This window comes from Anguilla rostrata, chromosome 19 (genome assembly GCF_018555375.3).
Source record: "Anguilla rostrata isolate EN2019 chromosome 19, ASM1855537v3, whole genome shotgun sequence".
In the NCBI taxonomy this organism is placed as follows: Eukaryota; Metazoa; Chordata; class Actinopteri; order Anguilliformes; family Anguillidae; genus Anguilla; species Anguilla rostrata.
The window spans coordinates 10,866,961-10,887,699 of NC_057951.1; the positions used below are offsets into that span (position 1 = coordinate 10,866,961).

Consider the following 20,739-nt stretch of genomic DNA (forward strand, 5'->3'; position numbering starts at 1 on the left):
GGGCACACCCCCGAACCCCCGGCGCTGAGAAGCCCCCGCTCTCTCCCATCTATAATGCATGCTGGGAGATTAAAGTAATGTCTCTGTTCTTACCAGCCTGTGCGCACACTCGCGGTATTGTATTGATTCAAACGGGAACGTAATAAACAAGGGCACTGGCTCGGATAGTTTCTCTTCTCTTGTCCGATTATCACAAAAAAGGGCTTTTGCATCGTTTTCCCACCGAAACAAATCAGTTATCAAATTGAGGCTGTATTTAAACTGCAGTGCGTAAATGCATTCCAAGTGGCTTGGTTAATATTCATAAAGAAAGAACAGGAAAACTATTTTGGTTATGCGACTAGCCTATTGTTCTTGCATTATATTTGAGATACATATAGTATCAGCAGAAGTGTGTGTGTGTGTTTGTATGTCTGTGTGTGTGCGCATCTGTGCTTCTTTGCTTCTGTGTGTGCGTGTCTGTGTGTATCTGTGTGTGTGTAGTGCTGCATTAATATTTTATCTAATGTTGTATTGACCTGCATAGACTAATACTTATAATTCCTCTCTACCGTGGCTCCTACTTCAAAAGGACCCTGATTTTATTGTTAATGTGATTAAAATGTTTTGCCCGCTGAGTGGAGAGTCAGCAGGAGGGAACGGGCGGGGAAGCAGCATATGGGTTGAAATGAGGAGCTTCCTGCTCTGTCTGCTGCCTAATCTGGGGATTTGGCCTGAGCGCTTGTACGGCAGGCACATTGTCTGGAGCTAGCCTACTAATCCTCCAGTAGCCTGCTAATCCACCGCTAGCCTGCTCATCCTCCGCTAGCCTGCTCATCCTCCGCTAGCCTACTAATCCTCCAGTAGCCTGCTAATCCACCGCTAGCCTGCTAATCCACCGCTAGCCTGCTCATCCTTCGCTAGCCTGCTTATCATCCACTAGCCTGCTCTTCCTCCGCTAGCCTGCTCATCCTCCGCTAGCCTGCTCATCCTCCGCTAGCCTGCTCATCCTTTGCTAGCCTGCTAATCCTTTGCTAGCCTGCTTATCCCTTGCTAGCCTGCTCATCCTCTGCTAGCCTGCTCATCCTTTGCTAGCCTGCTCATCCTCTGCTATCTGTGAGGATAGCTCCTCCTTTCACTCCCCATTAATGACCCACAGTGTCTGTGCGTGAGAAATAGGCCACTCTTACTCTCACGGGATGGGACTGTGGGAACTGCGACTCCTTTCTGCCAGGTGCAAGTGCAGAGTCCTCAGAGATGGTGCGCTTAGAATAACAGTAATAAAAACACTACTAGGCTGGCCTCATTAGGGGAATACTCCCCCCCCCACCTCCCACGGAGGAATGAGGTTGAGAGGACTGTGTTCGGAGCTCCAAAGTTAAGTACTCCCCTAATGAGGCCAGCCTAGTAGTGTTTTCATTAGTTATTTTCTGACTCTTCTGCCTAGGACACAGGCAGTCATTCATGGACAGACACTGAACAGAAGTGAATTAGAAATGAAGTGACAGGGTTCCAGCCATTCTCACAGCTGTGACTCAGGCGAACCTGAGTTTATTAAATGATACATGTCAGTGTACCCAAATGGATTCATTGTCGTTATTGCTGTACTAAAATCCTCGAACAGCCAACATGCTTCTGCCAGTCTGTCCCATCCTCAGGGCTATAGACGTGCTTTGGGTGACTACTGAGTGGCGGAGAGCACAGGACAGCACACCTGATTTCGGCTGCGTTCCTCGTAGTGCGTGCTGTGTGTTACCGCCGCAAAATTTGTGGCCTTCTGCGCCTGGCGCTCCTGTGCCTGCTCCGGCCGCTGAGCGCCCAGGCTCGGGACCTGCTGCTGAGTGTCCTGCACGCTGGCTACTCAGGGCTCAGCCTGGGCTGAGGTCCCTGCACGCGAGCTGCTCTCAGAGGCTCAGGGACCTGCTGGCTGAGGTGTCCCCCGCACGGCTCAGCAGGCAGGAAGGACGGCCGCCACGAGCCCGGCTGACAGATAACGGAGAGATGTGAAGGAGGGAGAGAAAAGGAGAGATCGATCCGTAACGCACAGAAGGGTGTTCATCCTCCTCCGTCCCCCTGCCGTGTGACACAGCCTGTAATTACGGCATGAGAGAGACGGGCTCAGCGCCGATGGTAGTCAATTCTCTTAGTTTCAGCACCAGACAGCTCCCGCACCGCAGGCTGGAGTTTCGGTTTGGGGGGGGGGGGGCTGGGGCGGTTTGGAGAGGGCTTACTTGGATCTGTCCCGCAAAGGACTGAGCTGCCCGCCATGCCGCACCCCTCTACGACACCACGCAGTCCCTTAAAACATTTCACAAAGCCAGCTTCTACAACCGTAAAGAGCATAATTTATGAATGGCCCATAATATTCTTTAATACATTTATTCCATTATTTTTCAGGATCTGTTACGCTTCATTTTTTAACTGTGCACAGATGGCATATATGAGGGTTTTTTATTGGCAGTACACCCTGCATTTTATAGTACATGGCTTGACCCATCTCTTCTATATTTAAGTATTTGCACTGTGGGATATTGAAAGGGTTGTTTTGTGGGTGCACTGTAATGAGAAGTGTGCGGTTTGCTGTAAAAGGACATCCCTGGTCTCAGGTGCCCTCAGGTTATTTGTGTTTGCACAGGGGTAGCCCCATCCTTTAAGAGGATTAAACACTACCGGACTGATCACGCTGTTCACCATATCTCCACAGGTTATTGGCCTTTGTTCTGTTTCAATTCATACATATTTGTATTAAACCATGATACATGGTCTCTTAGTCATGCATATGTGTGTGTGTGTGTGTATATGTATGGAGTCATGCTTAATGAAGTAGTACTACATATGTCATGTTCCTTTTTGTACAGATTTCTGCAAACCACAGTGTAACAGAGAGCAGGAATTGGCATCATTAGATTTTTTTTTTCCACACACTATGCAGATGTGCTATTTGGCACAAAACCTGTCTCATCTCATCCACCAGGGAGGATCTTGAAATGTTCTTTTTTTTCTTTCTTCCTCCCTGAAATGTTATTATTTCTTCCCGTGCATCTTTGTCGTTTATGTAAGGCATACGCTCTCAGACTGTCTTCCATTTTCCCCCGACTGAGCGCTTATCACTTCTCTCAGCTGCCAGTGTAAATACGCGATTGTTATTCACACTGCCTGTCAGACGCGCCCCTGTGATTCGGCTCGTGGGAATATGCAAACGGGACGCCTGCGAACGCCACTGACTCACCTCTTAGGAGGGGTACGGGAGAGCTGACTCCCCCTTAAAGAGGGATTCCGGAGAGCTGACTTCCCCTTAAGGAGGGATTCAGGAGGGCAGACTCCCCCTTCAGGAGGGATTCAGGAGTGCTTACTGCCCTGTTAGGAGGGATTCAGGAGGGCAGACTCCCCCTTCAGGAGGGATTCATGAGTTTTTACTCCCTCTTTAGGAGTGTATCCAGAAACGCTTGTTAAAACATGGCCCCCTGCCGTCATGTGCTTTTCATAGGCCCTGGTCTCCGAGGTTGCCAGTCACTGCAGTCAGCACCTGGAAAAGGAGAGATTGTTCCATTCACCCATAAAATCATTTTTAAAAATAGCCTGAACTCTGAAAAGAGAGACAGAGACAAAAAAACTAAACTAAATAAAAAAGACTAAGATTAATGTCTGGCTCTTTCGCTTCAAACCGAGCCGATCCCTCAGTGTCTGGCTGCTGGTTCGCCCGGCTCGTTCACCGGGGGGCGTGGGCTGCACGTCACCCTGTCACCCTGATTTGTTTTAATGAGGGAGAGCTGACCCGGTTTGCGTTGCGTTGCTGTATGGTAAAATGGCCCCGGACCTGTTGTTCCTGTGCGCTGAACGATCGATCCCTCGGCAGGGATTCGCCGAGCCCAGGACGAGTTTAACCTTCAGCTCGACCAATTACAGACCGGCAATAACATAAGAGGGACAGGACAGGAAGTGCTTTGGAAATAGCACTGGGAAGCATCATGATTGATTTGCTTCTGTCTGAGTTTATATTTTTACACTCTCTCTTTCTCAAGCCTGTTTCTAAGCTAAAACTCATTCTTACAAAATGTAACATTTATGGCAAGAATGTACAGAATGAGATGCAATCCAATTTTACAAATAATAACCCAGTACACATTTAGCGTGTAAAATCTACAGCTGCTGATGCTACAAGCTTTGGGAACGGCAAAGAAAAGAAGGAAGCTTTGGAAACCATTAGATATTATGGTATCAGCTGGAGGAAGAACATATTGCTTTCCCCTTCTTTGTGCCTATTGCTAGGGTATGAGAGGGCTTCCAATAACACCATATTAACACCTTATGCTGCGCTCATATGCTGTTATTCTAGAGAACTTGGAAAGGTGCAAGTCCTCCAACTGGCTACTTTATAACTACTTTTACTTTTTTTTTTGATTACCTTATTTGGTCCCAGAATCCTCTTCCTTGGAAACTGAAATGAAAACGGAGCCAAAATGGCTCCTACGTTTTGCCTGTTTGGGCTTATGAGTCAGAGCCCTGTGGAACATGTCTCCCACCATGGAACAGCGGCAGTACACGACTGGGCAGCCGCCCCAGTTCTATTCCTAGTGCAGTGCATCTTGCTACAGGCGTGCAGCAGTAAAGTTTGCTCTGAGCAGCTCCCTGCCGCCTCGGAGCTGACTGTGGGATCACAAGGTCGCGGTGAGGAGTGACGCTGGCGGGTGGGTGGGCGGAGGGGGGCAGAGAGGGGGTTGTGGCATTGGCACGACTTTCCTCCTTCATCCTCGGGCTAGCTGCTGCTGCTGCTGCACAGTGGAGCTCGAAGCCCCACAAACACAAGGGGTCACCTTATCTGCTCTGATCAGAGAAAGAGGAGGCTGAACACGCCTCTGGTAATATGCCTGAGGGCCGGGAGGAACGCCCTGAGCTTGAAGTAGCAGACTTGGTTGTGTGTGATTCATGGGTGGATTAAAACATTTTTAAAAATTTATTTTACATACCCAGCAAAGCACCTGCAGATGGGCTGTGGAGCGGCGGTCAGTGGTCAGTTGTCAGTGGTCATTGGTCAGTCGGTGGACCCTAAGCATGTGACACGACCACAGAGAGCACGGACCAGGGTGTCTCCAGTGTGAGTTGTTGCTATGGGAACATTGCGCAGTGCTCTTGACCGTGATGTCACGAGGGATGTTTTAATGACTTCATGTGAATGGCTGGGCTCCACACGCACATCGCGGGTTAGCTGCAAACCCGTACAAAAGGTGCTTTAGCGGGGTTTATCGCCGGCGTTGCGTAACATCGCCGAGGTGGAATGCGTGGCGTTTGTTTTTTTTTTGGCAGAACGGTTAAAAGTAAAAAGTTTTCTTGGCAGGAGCTGGCGTCGGAGCGAGGCGGCAGGCGAGCGGAGGAACAGCAGTTTTGTGGGCTAAATGGAAGCCGGCCACGTTCGGCTAGCTGAGGAGACCAATTAGGATCCGCTGGCTGGAAAGCTTCACTTTCAACATCATCCTCAAAAGAACCCTCTCGAGGCTGGCTGTTGGCAGAGCTCAGAGCGGGGAACATCAGTCTGTTGTCTCTGCGCAGGCTTGCGGATGCCGGAGCCCCAGTGTCAGTGTGTGCCCTTCAGAGTGTTGGCTGTAGTATTTGTTGCAGAGAGAGTGTGAAAGGACTTATTTTTTGTCTCAGAGAAAGTGAGAGACTGAGTGGAGCTGAGGAAGAGAAGGGAAGTCACATTCACAGATTCACAGGCGTTTATACGCACCTGTGTGCACTGATGGATACATGTGGACGCAGACATTCTCATGCATTTAGACCCTGACACATTGCGTGCTCTCTCAGGCAAATAGATATTCTCACTTACAAATACATTCACTCACACACACACACACACAGGCGCCATCATGTGATGCTGATATGACGAACGTGCTGCTGCTGAATATTGACTGTCTTAGGGAGTGCAACAGTGCTTTATTTATTGAATTGTTTATTTGAATTTGGAGGTGGAGATGTGGGGAAATTGTTTTTTTATTTATTTTTTATTTAAATTTGAAGAGCAATGATTTTCCTCTGCCATTCTCTTCGGTGATGCATTTTTAAGTGTAAATTCAATGAAAGGTCGTACATACATTTCCTCAAGGGCCGCTCACATTAAGGGCATCTGCGCGGAGGCATTTTAGAGATTTAATAGCGGAGATCAGCATCGCCCCCCCGGCTCGTTTGTTATCCGCAGTTCGTTTCCGGTGTTTTCTCCGGCACCTCTCAGATGGCCTCTCAGATCCGGAGGTGAATTCCCGCCGTCTGAGGCGCGCGGCAGGGCGCCTTGTCGGCTTCCCCTGACCCCGCCGCGGAGGAGCCGCCGGCTCAGGTTTCACGCGCGAGAGCCTGAGATATAAGGTGGTCCGCGCTGACGGGAAACCGGGGTCCCACGGCAACACGAAACGAACCAGAGAGGTGCCTTTCAGCCGCCCCGCGCCCCGGCTCGCCTGCGCCAGGCCTATGAATTATTCCTGAAGTGTCTTTTAAACGCTGGCTGCCGTTTAGTCTCTTCAAGGGGGCTTATGCATATTTAGATAATATGTATAATATCAGTTTCTTTTTAGGGAGAAGGGGGGTGGGGATGGGGTGGGTGGCAGCAAATAATACATAAAAATGTTTTAAATAAAAATCTCCCCTCCCCCGTCTCCTGCAGCAGATTATGAAAATGAGAATTTAAATGAGAAAATTATGGGAGTGATTCACGGCTCCGCGTGGCGCCGCCCGATGCGTTACTGCAGACGCCTTCGTGCGGGCGCCGCGCGGCGTGCGATGTTTGGCGGTAACCCGCCGCCAAGAAACCTCTTACCGTATGCATTCAGCGGCGCGGCTAAAAATAGGCCCTTATTAAATGCCGCTGAATTAATGCCCATTCAAAACACGAGCCCCTGCTTTTCGAGAGCCGCTCCTGCAACTCCCACGGTAAGGGGTCGTGTTCAAATGACCTCTCCGAATAAATTTCAGTCTTATTAATGTCACTTGTTTCCATTACACTTTTTTCACTTTTGTCCCGTTGCCGCGTTTTTCCCCCCGGTCCCCCATCGGTCGTAGCCACTTCTCACAAACTGTTTACCTGTGCAGTCGGTGTGCTGGAGGGCTACACTTCAGGCTGACTGCACCTGCTTGACTGGGCCCAGTGGGGGGGCGCCCTTGCTCCTCGAGGCAGGGGAAAACCCTGCGACCGGAACCCTCCCTCCGGGGGTGTTAGCGCTTAGCGATGCTCCATCTGACTCATCACTGCTGCAGACAGGATTAGGTTCTGGGCCGTGGGTCTCATCACTGTGTAAAGGGCCAGAGCTGTAGCTGGGACTGTAACCTGGGAGACGCCTTATTGATCGTTTCACGGTTATGTCAGCAGCTGGATCATCGGGCTAAAACTATCACTTTGAAACTGTTTTTTTTTCTTTTTTTGTTGAAGCTAGAGTTCTGCTTTTGTGTGTATTTCCAGGTTCAGTGGCTCCATTTCCTGTTTCAGATTTGTGCTTAGACACGGCCTGAATACTGCACTATGCCCGTGCTCAGCCGTGACTAAGTCTGTGCTCTGGGACGATGCTGGCCTCCTCTCGCCAGGGGGGGAAGAGTGTGTTTAAATAGGCCAGTAGGCTCCCTCAGGTTAACACCGTTACAGCGCCCCCTGGCTGCCCCACCGGCTGTCGTCAGTCAGCGACAGACGCGCCTCTCCCACCACGGCCTCTCTGCCTTGCGGCGTAGTGCGCGGCCTGTCGCGTTTAAAACAGTGGTCACGTGACCGCGAGTGTTTGGCGTGGGTGCCAAGCGGTGACGCGAGAGTTGCTAGGAGACGGGACGTGCTGACGCGTGTCCCTTCGCTGCGAGTTAAATTCCCTCAATGCGCGGCGAACTTGCAGATGCATCGCGTCAGTGTAGCGGCAGCGTTAATTACGCCCGCGATTATTTTAGTGCCCTTTAATTAATTATTGAATAGCAGAAAGGCACCCTGAGTACAGCAGCAAGACTTTCTAGTGGGGGCTCCAATTTCTGAGTCCCATTCCCTCTGGATTTTTATCATAATGATGAGGCGTAATTATAATCAAAATTGAGGAAACGGGTGACAAAGGGAAGAGAGGCGTCTGTGCTTTGAAAGTCATCTGAAACCGCGACACGGAGCTGCTGCTTCTCGCACTGCTATCCCCCCCCCCCCCCCCCCCCCGCCAGCTAAACATAAGCCCCCCTCCCCCCCCTTGTGCTACATAAGTGTGTTATGAAAAGGGTTTGAAAGACAGAGAGAGTCTTTAACCAGGACAGCATGTTGACCAGTGTAGCCACAGCAGCGTCGGCATCGTGGCGCGGGAGCGTAGTGCAGATGCCCAGCCGTGACTGGGGGGGGAGTGTGATGGAGAAGCAGCGCAACGGCAGGCCGGCGTGCCAGAGAAACGTGCCCTTTGTGCTGCGTGGGCGTAAGCTGGGCGCTCTCGTGCAGTACAGAGGTCCAGCCAGCCAGCAGAACGGGTCGGGACCCCAGAGCATTGTGCTGCGTGGGCGTAAGCTGGGCGCTCTCCTGCAGTACAGAGGTCCAGCCAGCCAGCAGAACGGGTCGGGACCCCAGAGCATTGTGCTGCGTGGGCGTAAGCTGGGCGCCTCCTGCTGACAGAGGTCCAGCCAGCCAGCAGAACGGGTCGGGACCCCAGAGCATTGTGCTGCGTGGGTGTAAGCTGGGCGCTCTCCTGCAGTACAGAGGTCCAGCCAGCCAGCAGAACGGGTCGGGACCCCAGAGCATGGTGAGGTCAAGCCTTTGGCCCTCTCGGCTATGAAATGGAGCTTATGAGTGATTTAGTTTAATGCGGTGTGTGGATGTCCTAAGTCCAAAGGGTCAAAACTGCCAGCACAGGAAGGTCCATATTCCCCTGTAGAAACTCCATACCTGTTAGTCTTCAGGCACGATCACCAATGCTGTTCAAAACACGTTTTTTTAATTTCATTTTTTATGGTCCATTTGTATAATTTGAATAATTTTCTCTTTCGAAAAGCTTTGTTTTCCATAATGCCATCAATAAATGTTTCCTCTGATTGTGTGATTTGATTATGTTGCATCCCTCCGTCTCCTCTCCTGTTCGGAGAGAATGAGGGTATTTCAGCGGCGGTGGCGAACAGATGAGAGAACGGGCCATTTTTGCACAACAATCGGGAGTTCAGTCTCACGGGTCGTCTCCATGGTAATGCTCCTGGTCCGGGAACAAAAGATCAATTCAGGCCGTACTGCTTCCTCCGGGGCCAGGGCAGTGTCTTCCTCCCACTGAAATGGGTATTGTTAGGGTACATTCACAGAACTGAGCGCCTTGTGCAGTGACATCACCTCACCCCCCCTTTCTTCCTCACCTTTCCCACCTTCACTCTACTACACAATGACAGCTTGGAAGGTGATGTGAAGCACTAGTTTTCACAGTGCCCACATTGATAGATTTCCTCGTAACTCATTAGAATTGCATCTGTAACCAGCCTGTTTCAGTGCAGAGCAGTGAATCAGTGAGGGGACGTTTTTGTGAGGTTTTGAATAAGTCAGTATTTGCTCCTGTACGTTCCCTCTGTTTTCACTAGTACTGCATTTACCCTAACATGTCTCACCACAAATACTGTATCTTAAGCTCTGTTTTTAGATCTTTAGAGCCTAGCATAGATTACAAACCCCTTTATGAGCTTCTGCTTGCTTTTGGGTACGTACGTGTATGTGTGTCTGCTTGTGTGTCTGTGTAGGTGTGTTTGCGTGTGTGTGTGCATGTATGTGTACACTGTGTGTCTGTCTGTGTGCTGAGAGAGAGAGAGAGAGAGAATAACAGTTCACTTTATCCATCTCAACCTGTAGGAACAAAGCCCTTAATCCTGTATGCCCTCTACCACAGAATCAACAGTTAGATAAAAAGCAGGGGTATACAATAAAGCGTTCATTACTTCAGCTGTCTGGCTCATGGCCTGTAAATCACACGTACAATAGGTTGTTAACGCCCTTGTCGGCGGGGCTGACGGCGTTTTAAATCCGTTTAACCGGAGAGGTTTTCTCGTGCTGTGATCGAGGTTCGCCGTTATCGTCAGACTTTCCAGCCTCTGTCTGAACCAGGGTGACGGATGCCAAGACGACGTTCTCTCCCGCGCCACAAATCACAGCGGAGCTCGCTGCACCGAGGCACAGCGTCGCTCGTCTCCGATAGGCCGATTCCGACCCCCTCGCTGAAATTCACCTCAGAGGAATATGCAAATGAGGCGCATTGAATCTGTGATGTCACAAAGGCTCATAATTGCATTGGCGTAGGAACCGGGTGGGACGGGTGGGATGTGTACCCCCCAATGTCTGTAAAGAAATGCTCAGGAATAACTACAATCGACACATTAGCACTGTTATTTGATCACATTAAGTTTTCAGCCAGCTTTAATTTGTTGAGTGATGAATCTGACAGCATATGGAGTTGAATGAAAACTAAGTGTGTTAAAACAAAAAATGGTTTTCCATGACTCTGACAATGTGAATAATGCTTTGCCAAATCCTGGTGACGCTGAATTTCAAATGCTGCATTTACTGGTTTTTCCTTAATGCTAATTAATTTTTGAGCTGGTTTTTGTTGTTTTTACCAGAACAACCCCCCCCCCCCCCCCTTTTGCTGTACCACTTCCCCCAGCCCATGTGCATAATGTCTGCCACAATACTGGGTATCCAACCAGGCAAGGGGATGCAGCCGCTTCCTGGCCAGACTCTGTCCTGTTTAGAATGTTTGTTTTATTGCCTTCCTCATGAGATGACTCTTTAAACAGTGGCAGTTTGGGAACGGCTGAAAGACCTGTTTAAACCCCCCGTCAGCATCCAGTCAGCTTACCGTGAAGCGCTCTGTATTTATCTCTTCCCGGAAAACTCCGGAAGACTTGCTGACTTGGGCAGACTCACAGTATGAAGGATGCGGTGAGTGTGTTGCCCCGTGGCATTAGTGCTGATTAAGGGGTCATGCAGCCCCGGGCCTGTCCTCTGTCCCTGCTCCCTTTCCCATGACGCGGGAAAGAGTGATGCCGAATTTGCTACACTTTTAATGGGACTCCACCGTTTTATTCCTTCTCTTTTTCTCCATCTTTACAAATATTCTTAGCGTCACACATTTTTCCTCTGGTGTCATTTGTGCTTTAAGGTTTTTTTTCTTTGTGTGTGAAGGGATGGAGTATTGCTCTCACTGTGGAGTAACGGTGCTTCTCTCCTTCTCTCCCCCTGCAGACCTGCTGGCCGTGCCGAAGCACCCGTACGCTGCCATGGAGAACTGGGGCCTGAGCGTCTTCGTGGAGCAGAAGATCCTGCTGGACCCGGAGGTGTCCTCCATCTCCTACCTGATGGAGCTCACCATGGTGGTGGTGCACGAGATCTGCCACCAGGTACGGTCCGAGCCAGGCCGGCACCCAGGCAGGAGCGGTGGTTTGGTTTTTTATCAACTTTGGGGAAAAATGGCTGCTTTATTTTCATGAGGTGGGAGGTTTTTGGCCCTTAGTTGGCCATGGAGCCACTGCACGGTTTGTCCTGTCTTTTAGTGACCTTCCAGAAAAGCACAAGGAAGGATTCACCACCCTGAAATTGCTTTTCTTTTTAGTTTTTTTTTTTTCCCCCCTTTTGAGCCAGTTCGTGGAACGTACCAAACCTGGCCGGCGTTGCCAATTAGCGTTTTTGTTTCCAAGGTGGTGTTGTCTTTTTTTCTTTTTCTTTCCCCTCTGGCGAAAGAGGAAACAGCCGTCATTAAGGACGCGTGCCTGGCGGATCCGGGCGGGGCCGTGCGTCCATAATGGCCCTGCCTGTGGAACACGCGGCTCTGACAGCGCTCTGACACATCCGCTGTCCTCCCGCGGAATCGAGCGGGTTTCATCTCCCCCGCCGCGCCGCCACGAGCAGGAGAGTTTAAAAAAAAAAAAAAAAAGAGAGAGAGAGTTGCGGTGTAATTGGACATCTGGCGCCTGACACTCTGCGATGGAGTGGCAGATCCTTTTAGTTCAGGGGCTGGAGGGCAGGGAGGCCCCCTGCTGCTGTAGGTGAGGGAAATTCTTTCCATCTTGGGCTGATGTTTGTACCCATCCCCAGTGTGTGGAAACAGAATTTAAAACAAAGTTAATTTTGGGACCTCGCTGGTTTGTAGATCGTTGCTTAGCAGATCGAATAGACCTGTTAAAGCCATTCATTTTGTCGAGGGGAGGCTTTGAAAAGACATGCCCGTGGGTTTGCAGAACATCATTCCCTGTTGCTATTCTCACTCGGTGTGTTTTGTGACATTCAGCAATCGGGATTGATTCCCTTTGTTTTAAAGTGCTATGCATGGACTTTGTTTCACTCATTTCTTTGACAACCATTTTTATTCAAAATAATTCATGTTTTATGAGTGACAGGCGTATTAATGAAACAGGCTTTCAAGCACACACTTAAAATAAATCACACAGTGAAAACTCAAACGCAATTTGACCAGCGTCTGATCTTCATATATTATAAAAGAAAATCAGGTTTTCTGTCCTCCATTCCAAACATGATTGTTTGAGAAAAGCCTTTGTGATACCAGGGACCTTGGGGGAGTCTTATTGCTAGAAACACGGAGGTTTTGTAATGGTTGTTTTAGTGTGAGTGTCTTTGTATGATGACTGACAAATGCAAACAGGAGATTTGGTCATTTGTTCAGATAAGCAGCTGATTCTTTACAGTGGTGCATTTTTCATGCGCTGGTTCCACGGATTTACATTTTAATTATAAGCGATAATATTTTCGATTATTTAATTATAAGAGATTTAATATTAGATATTACTTGTGCGCACTTATTTCCGGGGATATATATGAATGCATGAAGCTGCATGTGCAGGATTGTGACCTTTGACCTCACCCCCCTCCCACCCCGCCAGGCTGCCCATGCGTGATGTCATCGCTCTTCGCTCCGCTCCCAGTGTTTATGTGCAGCCTGAGCGCGTCGGGAGCGTTTGATATGCGGGCGAGCCGCGCCTGAGCTCTGTTTGCGCTCCCGCTCTTTCACACGCTCGTTTAAATACGGCGTGACCCCTCCCTGCCCTTCAGCCCGGCCTCCACTCACAGCGCTTCCTCCTTTAATCACACATCCGCAGCGCGAGGCGGGGGGGGGAGCTCTCCGCACAGACGCCCAGTTCAGCGCGAGAGCAAATGTTAAGAGCGCTGTACTGCAGCGGCTGTCAGTTAGCACAAATGTCACTTAATCGCGTTGGATTTGAATGGATCTGCGAAACACGGTTTTAATTGGATTTCTCGCGCATTTCTCTTCTGAGATTTCTACATATTAAAATTCAATTAAAGACAAATAATGGCACTTGCTTCTGCGGGGATTAATGCAGTGAATCATTATGTTGGCTGGAAAACCACTTGCTCAAATTAATTCTTCCATTAATATGTTTCGGGGGGGGAGGAGGGGAGAGAAAGGAAAACCATACCATTGATTCCCCATGAATGACTGCTTGTTAGTCTCTCGAGGGTGCGAGAAATAGATTCTAATGACTTAATCAATTGAAAGAAAAACTGAAAAGAAAACAAGGAATCAACATCCCAGGCTCCCGTGAGTGTCTCTGTCACAGGTCATATATAACACTGCCAGTTTCATAATGATGAGGTGAAAAACCTTCCTCCATAATGTCTATATTACGGACTGAACACTCTCGGCCAAATGCCTTCTGTGGTATTTAATCTCAGCGTGTCACATCCTGTCTTTAACTTCGGAATACTCGGCTACAGGAAGTGAGATTTACATTACTCATGACGCACTGTGTGCACCGAATGGAGAAAAAAAAAAAAAAACCCAAAACAAAATAGAAAGAGAAACCAATTAATTACTCACAGTTGAAGATGAAGCACGCTGCAGTTGCAGTATGGAATTGGGTTGGATGGAAATCCGTTCTGTGCATCGCATTCCCCCCCTGCTAGGTCTGTAATTAGCCTCTAGGGCGGCGATGTGACGAGGAGCCCCGTATGCAGATCGTCGACTTCAAAGGCCGCTCTCGTTCACGGTCTCCCGCGAGGTTCGCTGCTAATACAGGGCGTGGGTGTCTGAGGTCTGGGGGACAGTCGCACATGCCGGGGCTGTTGAACTTCCTCTTCCCGAATCCGGCTAAAACAACAGGCCCCGGGATACCAGCCTTTTGTCTCTTTGTCGTTTGTCGCCGTGTCTGTGCATTTTTATCACGCTTCCTCGTCGGTTTCGCGTTTTGCATTCGAAAAGGAGGAGAGCCCATTGAAGTGGAATTATTAATATCGCTGGATAACTGCAGCGTGTTCAGCAGCGGCCTAAATGGGATTTTCTTATGTAATGTTCTGCTTCCCGCTGCTCGCAAATGAAAGGGATAATGTACCTTGATGTTTTGACATTTCCACCCACGCTTGAGTTGCGCAATTGTTGTTTTTTGGCAGGAGAACCCTATGGATGATAATAGTTTAGCAGGTCTCGTTTCGCAGTAGTGAACTAAAACTCATTTTATGTGATCTGACTAATACAATAACCGAGTAATGAATTGCAATTCATCACTCTGTAGCTGGTTGTAAATCTATAGCCGGTTTTAATGTCGGTGAATTTCATTAAGTGATCTCCAGACATGTAATGGAGCCATGGTTTGCCTTTATTCTGAAATGGCACGGATGCAATACGAGAACAGAGAGAACGTTTGCTTGCGCGGTTTGGTGTTGGTTAGTTGCGGTACGAAGAATACCCAGACTCTAAGCGAAAGGTGCTGTTGCGTGGAGCGTGTTCTCAGGCGTGTTCTGAGGCATGTTCTGTGGTGCTTCACAGCGAGTGCCAAATGCTCGTCTAGAGCTCTCCTCCCTGGGGGGGGGGAACTAGAATCGATCAGCTACTTCCTGCAGACATATTGAAGAGCTGCTATATCTGGAACAGGATCCACAGATGACAGATCAAAGATGAGTACTCTTCTGTGGTCATCCACAGGGGGGGCTTTTGGGACACGTGGGAGACGGGCACTCACTGGATGACTAACGAGACCGAGAGCACAATCCATTTTTTTTATCCCGGCTCAATCCTGTCCTGCTTTGCACATGCAATCCTGTCCCGCCCAGATGCACCTCATCCAAAGTTCTGCTCGCTGTCTTTCATTTATTCTTGAATCAGAATTAATTGATTTTCCTTCTCCCGGTGAAGGCTGAGCGTGTGATTTGTCGTTTGCGGGTGGGGAGAAGAGCAGGCGGCTGTTCGAAGGCCCGTCGCTGCTCAGAAAAAGATTCCTTGTAGAGAATGTAGCAGATACCAGGATCCCATTTGCCGGAGGAGAGACGCGGAGCGCTCTCTGGCTCGCCTTCCTGGGCAATCAATTTTAAATGAAGCTCTTCAAAGAAGCGGTTTCCTGGGTAACTGTGACATGTTCCTGCTCGGCGAACGCTTCGCTTCTCCCGCCGACAAATTCCACCTTAATAGCGCCCCTATTCATACACCTGCATTGTTTGGGGAAAATGCTTAGTTACACCATGATATCAGCCGTTCTCAATGGCTGCAGTTTTCCGGCAGACCAGGGGCAATATTTCCCCACTTTGTCGCTGTCAATGTTGTTGTTTTTTTTTTGGCTATTGTTTGCAGCTTCTTTCATCTATTCAAATGGAGCTCATCTGAGAGAGGGAGAGAGAAAATAAAACATGTTTTGCGGTGGTTTTGCGTTGGGTAGAATGTTCTATGGCAGGAGGTGTGCGGTAAACACTGCTGAATGTCTTTCAGACGGAGGAATGAATTTCTCTGAAAATGGGTGAAGGCAGACACCCTGAATTTCAGCTATTGATTTTTTTTTTTTTTTTTTTCTCTGTCGGTGTTGTTTGACTAGACGATTGATCCTTTCAAGGCCAGAGCTGCAACAAAGTACGGGCGTACCGAAGGATGCTCAGAATAACAACCTTGCAAAAAAACAAAAAATAAAAACAAAGAGCAAAGTGCCCGTTATTGTGGTTTTAACAGTCTGAAGAATAGCGGCTATACGGGTCATGTGATGTGCTCCTGTAATGTTGTTTGTTTATGCATCACAGGGAGAAGCAGCGTAGGGTTAAATGGCCCTGCAGTGCACATCAGGGTGAAGCCCTTCCGCCCTGCGTTAAGCGCATGCCGTCTCTGAAGAGTCTGCAGCTTGTTATGAACCGCTCTGGTACTTTATAAACATGCTCCATGTAGTTCAGAAGCCAGCTGCTTTGCTTTTATTTATTTATTTATTATGAATAAATCCTGCATTGCTCTTGCTTCCTGCGTACTGCGGGTGCATTCGTGTAGCTGGGCGGGTGGGGCCCGCCCCTCCACGAGTCTGTTGGAATGATTTGCTGTGGTGCCAGTCATGAGCTCTCCTCCCTCCCCTAAAAACAGTTTGGTTTTTGCTCTTTGTCCTGTAGAACTCTCTTGCTGTTGCTCTTAAACTTAACCTCGATTTTTCGTATCGACCGAAATCCCATTTCAGGTGGCAGGCCTTTAAGTGGAGACCTATGCCGGTTCAATGTCGGCCATATTGGAATGGTTTAACACAGGGCCACACGGACAGTCCTCGGCTGTCTTTCGTGGTCTCATTCAGAAATTTAGCTGCGGAGTCTAGTCTTGCCCGCGATTGGCCTTATTAAACCGCTGATGAGAAGCAGAAGTTGGAATGAAATCCAGAAACGGATCCGTTTCAGACCCCTCCCTCCCTGTCTACGGGCTGGTTTTTTTTGCTACCTAAAGCTCTCCCGAGCGCACTTTGAATATTGTACAGGAAAAGCTGCTCTCTCTGAGCTGGAGCAGCTGGCACCGGCCGTTAATTAACTCCCTGGAACGTGCGCAGGAAGTGGGCACGAACGCAGGTGCTGCTTCCTGCCTGCATTCATCTCGTCTGAAGGGGAGTTTATCTTTACGCCGTCCTCCTTTCATACGGAAGCCTTCAGGAGTTTTTAATTGGAGGCGCTCTGTGTGATTTGCCGCGGACGGCTTCTTCAGGCTCCTGTGCTGAAGGCTTCGCTGCCAGTATTTTACTGGAATTCATCGGCCTCAGATGATTTCTGTATTGCCATTAAATCAGTGCCATTAGATTTTTATATTTTTATATATTGCATTCAACTTCACCCGTGATTTATAAATGAGGCGTTTCCCCTTTTTGCTCCACAATTTGAAATCAGAAACTTTTCAAGTGCATTTCCACTGTGCTTACCTTACTGCCATGTAATTATTAGCTGATGCACTCCCCACTAGTCTCTAGCTGTTTTCCACACAGTGCAACAGGTGAGCTAGCGCATCTGTCCGTCGTGTTACTGTATTTATTCACTAAATACATTCATGTGTCTATTCATTACTCTGCTTAAACATTTTCTGTCTTCAGTAGGATATGTATTTTCATTGCTTAAAGGGTAGTGGCAGTTATTTGTGAGTGAGGCTTTAGCTGGTGTTCGTTTGAAATGTAACCGTCTCATTCGGTCTTTCCCCTAGTGGTTTGGGGACCTGGTGACCCCTGTGTGGTGGGAAGACGTGTGGCTGAAGGAGGGCTTCGCCCATTTCTTTGAGTACGTGGGAGCTGACTTCCTCTTCCCCAAGTGGAACATGGTAAGAGTGCTGAGCCGTCCTTTCTTATGCATGTGTAATAACAATGTTATTAACTATCTACGTTAGTGTTATTAACCATTCCTTAGCAGCAGCGATAAATGTACAGAATTTGTGACAGTTAATAAAAAGGATACCTCTCTGGAGGGGAGGGGGGGAATAATTGCGATATCCCTATTCCGCAGTACAGTATTATAAATACTGTTCTTGAGGTTGTATGTTGTGGAAGAGTTAAACAGTTATTGTTATGTACGACATTGGCTTAGTTCACTGCTAATATAATTGATGGCACTTTAAAAGAAAGAAAAAAAAAAAGGTTTCCTCCTAAATGATTTTGCTCTGTATGAGTGACAGAGAACCCCCCTCTGTGAAAGTGTGAAATGTCTGAATCCTTCAGTGTGGCTGCATGAAGGGTGTGTTTTCATGTTCAAAGGCCCTGGCGCGCCAGTCATCTCCCGCAGCTCGGAGGCATGAATAGGCACAGCCAATGAATCAGAGAGGACGGAGCCTTTAATCAGTTAAAATGCGCCAGTCAGCTCGAAATGCATTGAGAATATTCTGGATAAAAGTGAAGATGGGGAATTAGACGCCGAACTTGAAGGCCCGTGGGGGTTGTAGTTTATTCCGTGCTTGATCTTCCAGTCAAACCCTTTCCCCTGGCTTTTTTCCCCTCAGTCTGAAGGGTTGGAAACTGTGTGAACATCCTCTATTTGTGACAGTACGGGGTGCAAACAGAAAAAATATGTCAATCTAAATGTTCGTTAATAACGCGTGCTTGTCCATATTTATTGCGGTTGTTTCTGTAATTGTATACAGCGGTATCATTTTCTTGTGTCAACCAGCAAGGAACATGGAAAATAATTCAGGTCTGATAACGTTTATCTCCGGGTTTTTGAAAGAGCATTATTTCCTCTGATTTGAAAAATGGTTTAATGTTATGCATATTTAAATTGGCAAGAAGTGGTTCTTAATAACATCATAATAACCAAAGCAATTAATCATATATTTTTTTGCTGATTCTCTTCTCTGACTCAGTGAATGGTACTACAGCTGGTGTCCTGTAACTACACTGGAAATAATTGGTTTAGATGTGGCAGCAAGGCCTTTAACAGGTTGAATAGACAGTTACCTACCGCAGGTAAAACAGGGGTTCCTACCTTTTTATACGCCAGACCCCTAAAATGACTCTGGGGACCCTGAGGGGTGAGGGGGCTCTCAGTCTGGGGGAGTCTTGTTTACTGCACCTCTCTTGGGCTGTAATGCGTTTTCTCTCTCCTGGCCTGTGTATCATTTTAAGAGAAGGGGGGGGGGGGTGCAGGAGGGCCCGCTCTCTCTCTCTCTCTCTCTCTCGAGGCCACGGGGGGGTCTTTTCATTTGAAACGCACTCGGGTGCTGATCTCAGATATTTGCTCCGTCGGACGCCCATCCAATTTGCTTCTGCCCCGCTGCCCAGAAGGCCCCCCCCAAATCTGCTGCCGTGTGCAGAGACGTCGTGTTCAGCCGCCGTTACCGCTTAAAATGCAGCGCGCACCCCTGAGCACTGTCCCGAAGTGCTCTCGGCCCTGGAGTCCCACGGCACTGAAGTTCGTGATGACGTGTGCAGCACTTGGGATATGAGGAGTATACTCAGATTTCTGCCGCTCCTCTGTAAATGCCAGCAAGAAGTGAGTGCTTATTAAAACTGGCCTGACAGGGGAAAGGTGCTTATATTTTCTTCATGTTAAAAAAAAAAAGAGGGAGAATCCGTACGTGTGTAGTCATCTCGATTAATTAAGAGCGACGCTCTCAAGTTTTGTTATGGCACTGTGGTTTGTGATTTTCTGGGGAGTCTGACCTCTGGAGAGGGAGAGAGAAAGAGAGAGTGCGCGCATGTGTGAGTGTGTGCACGTGCATGTGTGAGAGAGAGTGTGTGCTCTCGCATGCATTTGTGTGTGTGAGAGAGAGAGGAGAGAGAGTGTGTGACAGAGAAAGAGAGATTGAGAGAGTGAAAGTGAGAGTGTGTGCACTCTTGCATGCCTATGTGAGAGAGAGAGAGATTGAGAGAGAGTGAGAGAGAAAGAGATTGAGAGAGTGAAAGTGAGAGAGAGAGAGCGGAGTTGTCAGAGTCCTCTGTGCGCTCCCAATCTGCAGTCATCCTCAGGAGCAGCGCTGCTGTTAGGGAGCAGATTGTGTGGCATCCAGACCTCCTCCATCACAGCTGCAGACCAGTCTCCCCCGCGCGCTCCATCTCCCACAGCCCCACACGCCCTGCGTGATAAAGAGGGGCCTCCGCGGGCAGGAGGGTTTGCAATGGATGGGAAAAGCACAGGCAATTTGACCTCTGACCCCTCCCCCGCACCCCCACCCCCCTGCCTCACCTCATCCCCCGCTATCGGAGAGGACTGAGAGTGAGAGTGTCTCCGTTGCCCACGGAGACTGGCGGGAGGGAGCCGCGGCGGCAGCGCCATTTAAGGACCGGCCCGGTGCAAACGCTGCGTGGCGCGGGCGCCTGCCCCCGCCTCCGTCTCGGGAGCCGCTTTCTGCTCCTCGCCGCGCCAGAGACGCCGACGCACAGCCGCGTTCCCCCCGGCGCCCTGCCGTCAGGCGCAGCTCCCTGGGGCCCGTCGAGCAAACTCACGCCGGAAGCACCTTCTTTAATGCGCAAGCCACTTTCTGTCCAAAAACACGCGCTCTCCAACTTCCAATCCCCACGATAGCATGTTGTACTAACGACATACTCAAAAGACAGGAGCGATGCCATCATACGTAAGCTATGCAGTGTTTTGTCCACCGTATCTCGTTTAAACGAGAGACTGAGAGATGCTTCAGTTTGTTATGGATTACTGAACTGCATTCATCCTTAAAGCAGCTGGGTGTGCTTGATTGTGTCCTAGCCAATGCTTTTCAAAGGGTCATTGGGATGTTACTCTTAATACATGCAAATCTACGTCTACACGTACATCCCCACCTCATTAGTGATTTGGAGAATTATGTTCCGGGGCCGGTCTAGTCACAATAGCAAAAGTTGTCCTTGGTGGAAATTTGGAGCTGGTATAATTTTTTTTTTTTTTAATGCAAAAACAAAAGCATGGCAAACAACCAAGACGCTCATAATCCCTCGCCAAGAAAGACAAACCAAACCATCTGGCGTAAGTGCTCCCTGAACGCAACGGCGTCCCTGAATTACTCACAGCCGGGCTGCCGAAATGAATTCATCCCCGCGTCATTAACACAACAAAACGAAACACGGTCTGCCAGTGTTCCC

The 20,739-nt window shown here is 48.9% G+C and overlaps 1 protein-coding gene across 4 annotated transcripts in view; it reads left to right on the forward strand.

The window, feature by feature from the left end:
* Positions 1–20,739, forward strand: part of LOC135245482 (thyrotropin-releasing hormone-degrading ectoenzyme-like) — a 95,657-nt gene that overhangs the window by 31,982 nt on the left and 42,936 nt on the right. For 2 of the 4 annotated variants that reach the window (XM_064318536.1, XM_064318537.1), the window contains exons 4-6: positions 10,841–10,879; positions 11,183–11,337; positions 17,385–17,498. In XM_064318536.1, coding sequence (XP_064174606.1) covers positions 10,841–10,879; positions 11,183–11,337; positions 17,385–17,498 — 308 coding nt within the window. The remainder of the gene's footprint in view (positions 1–10,840; positions 10,880–11,182; positions 11,338–17,384; positions 17,499–20,739) is intronic. The other 2 variants (XM_064318539.1, XM_064318540.1) reach the window with 1 other exon arrangement.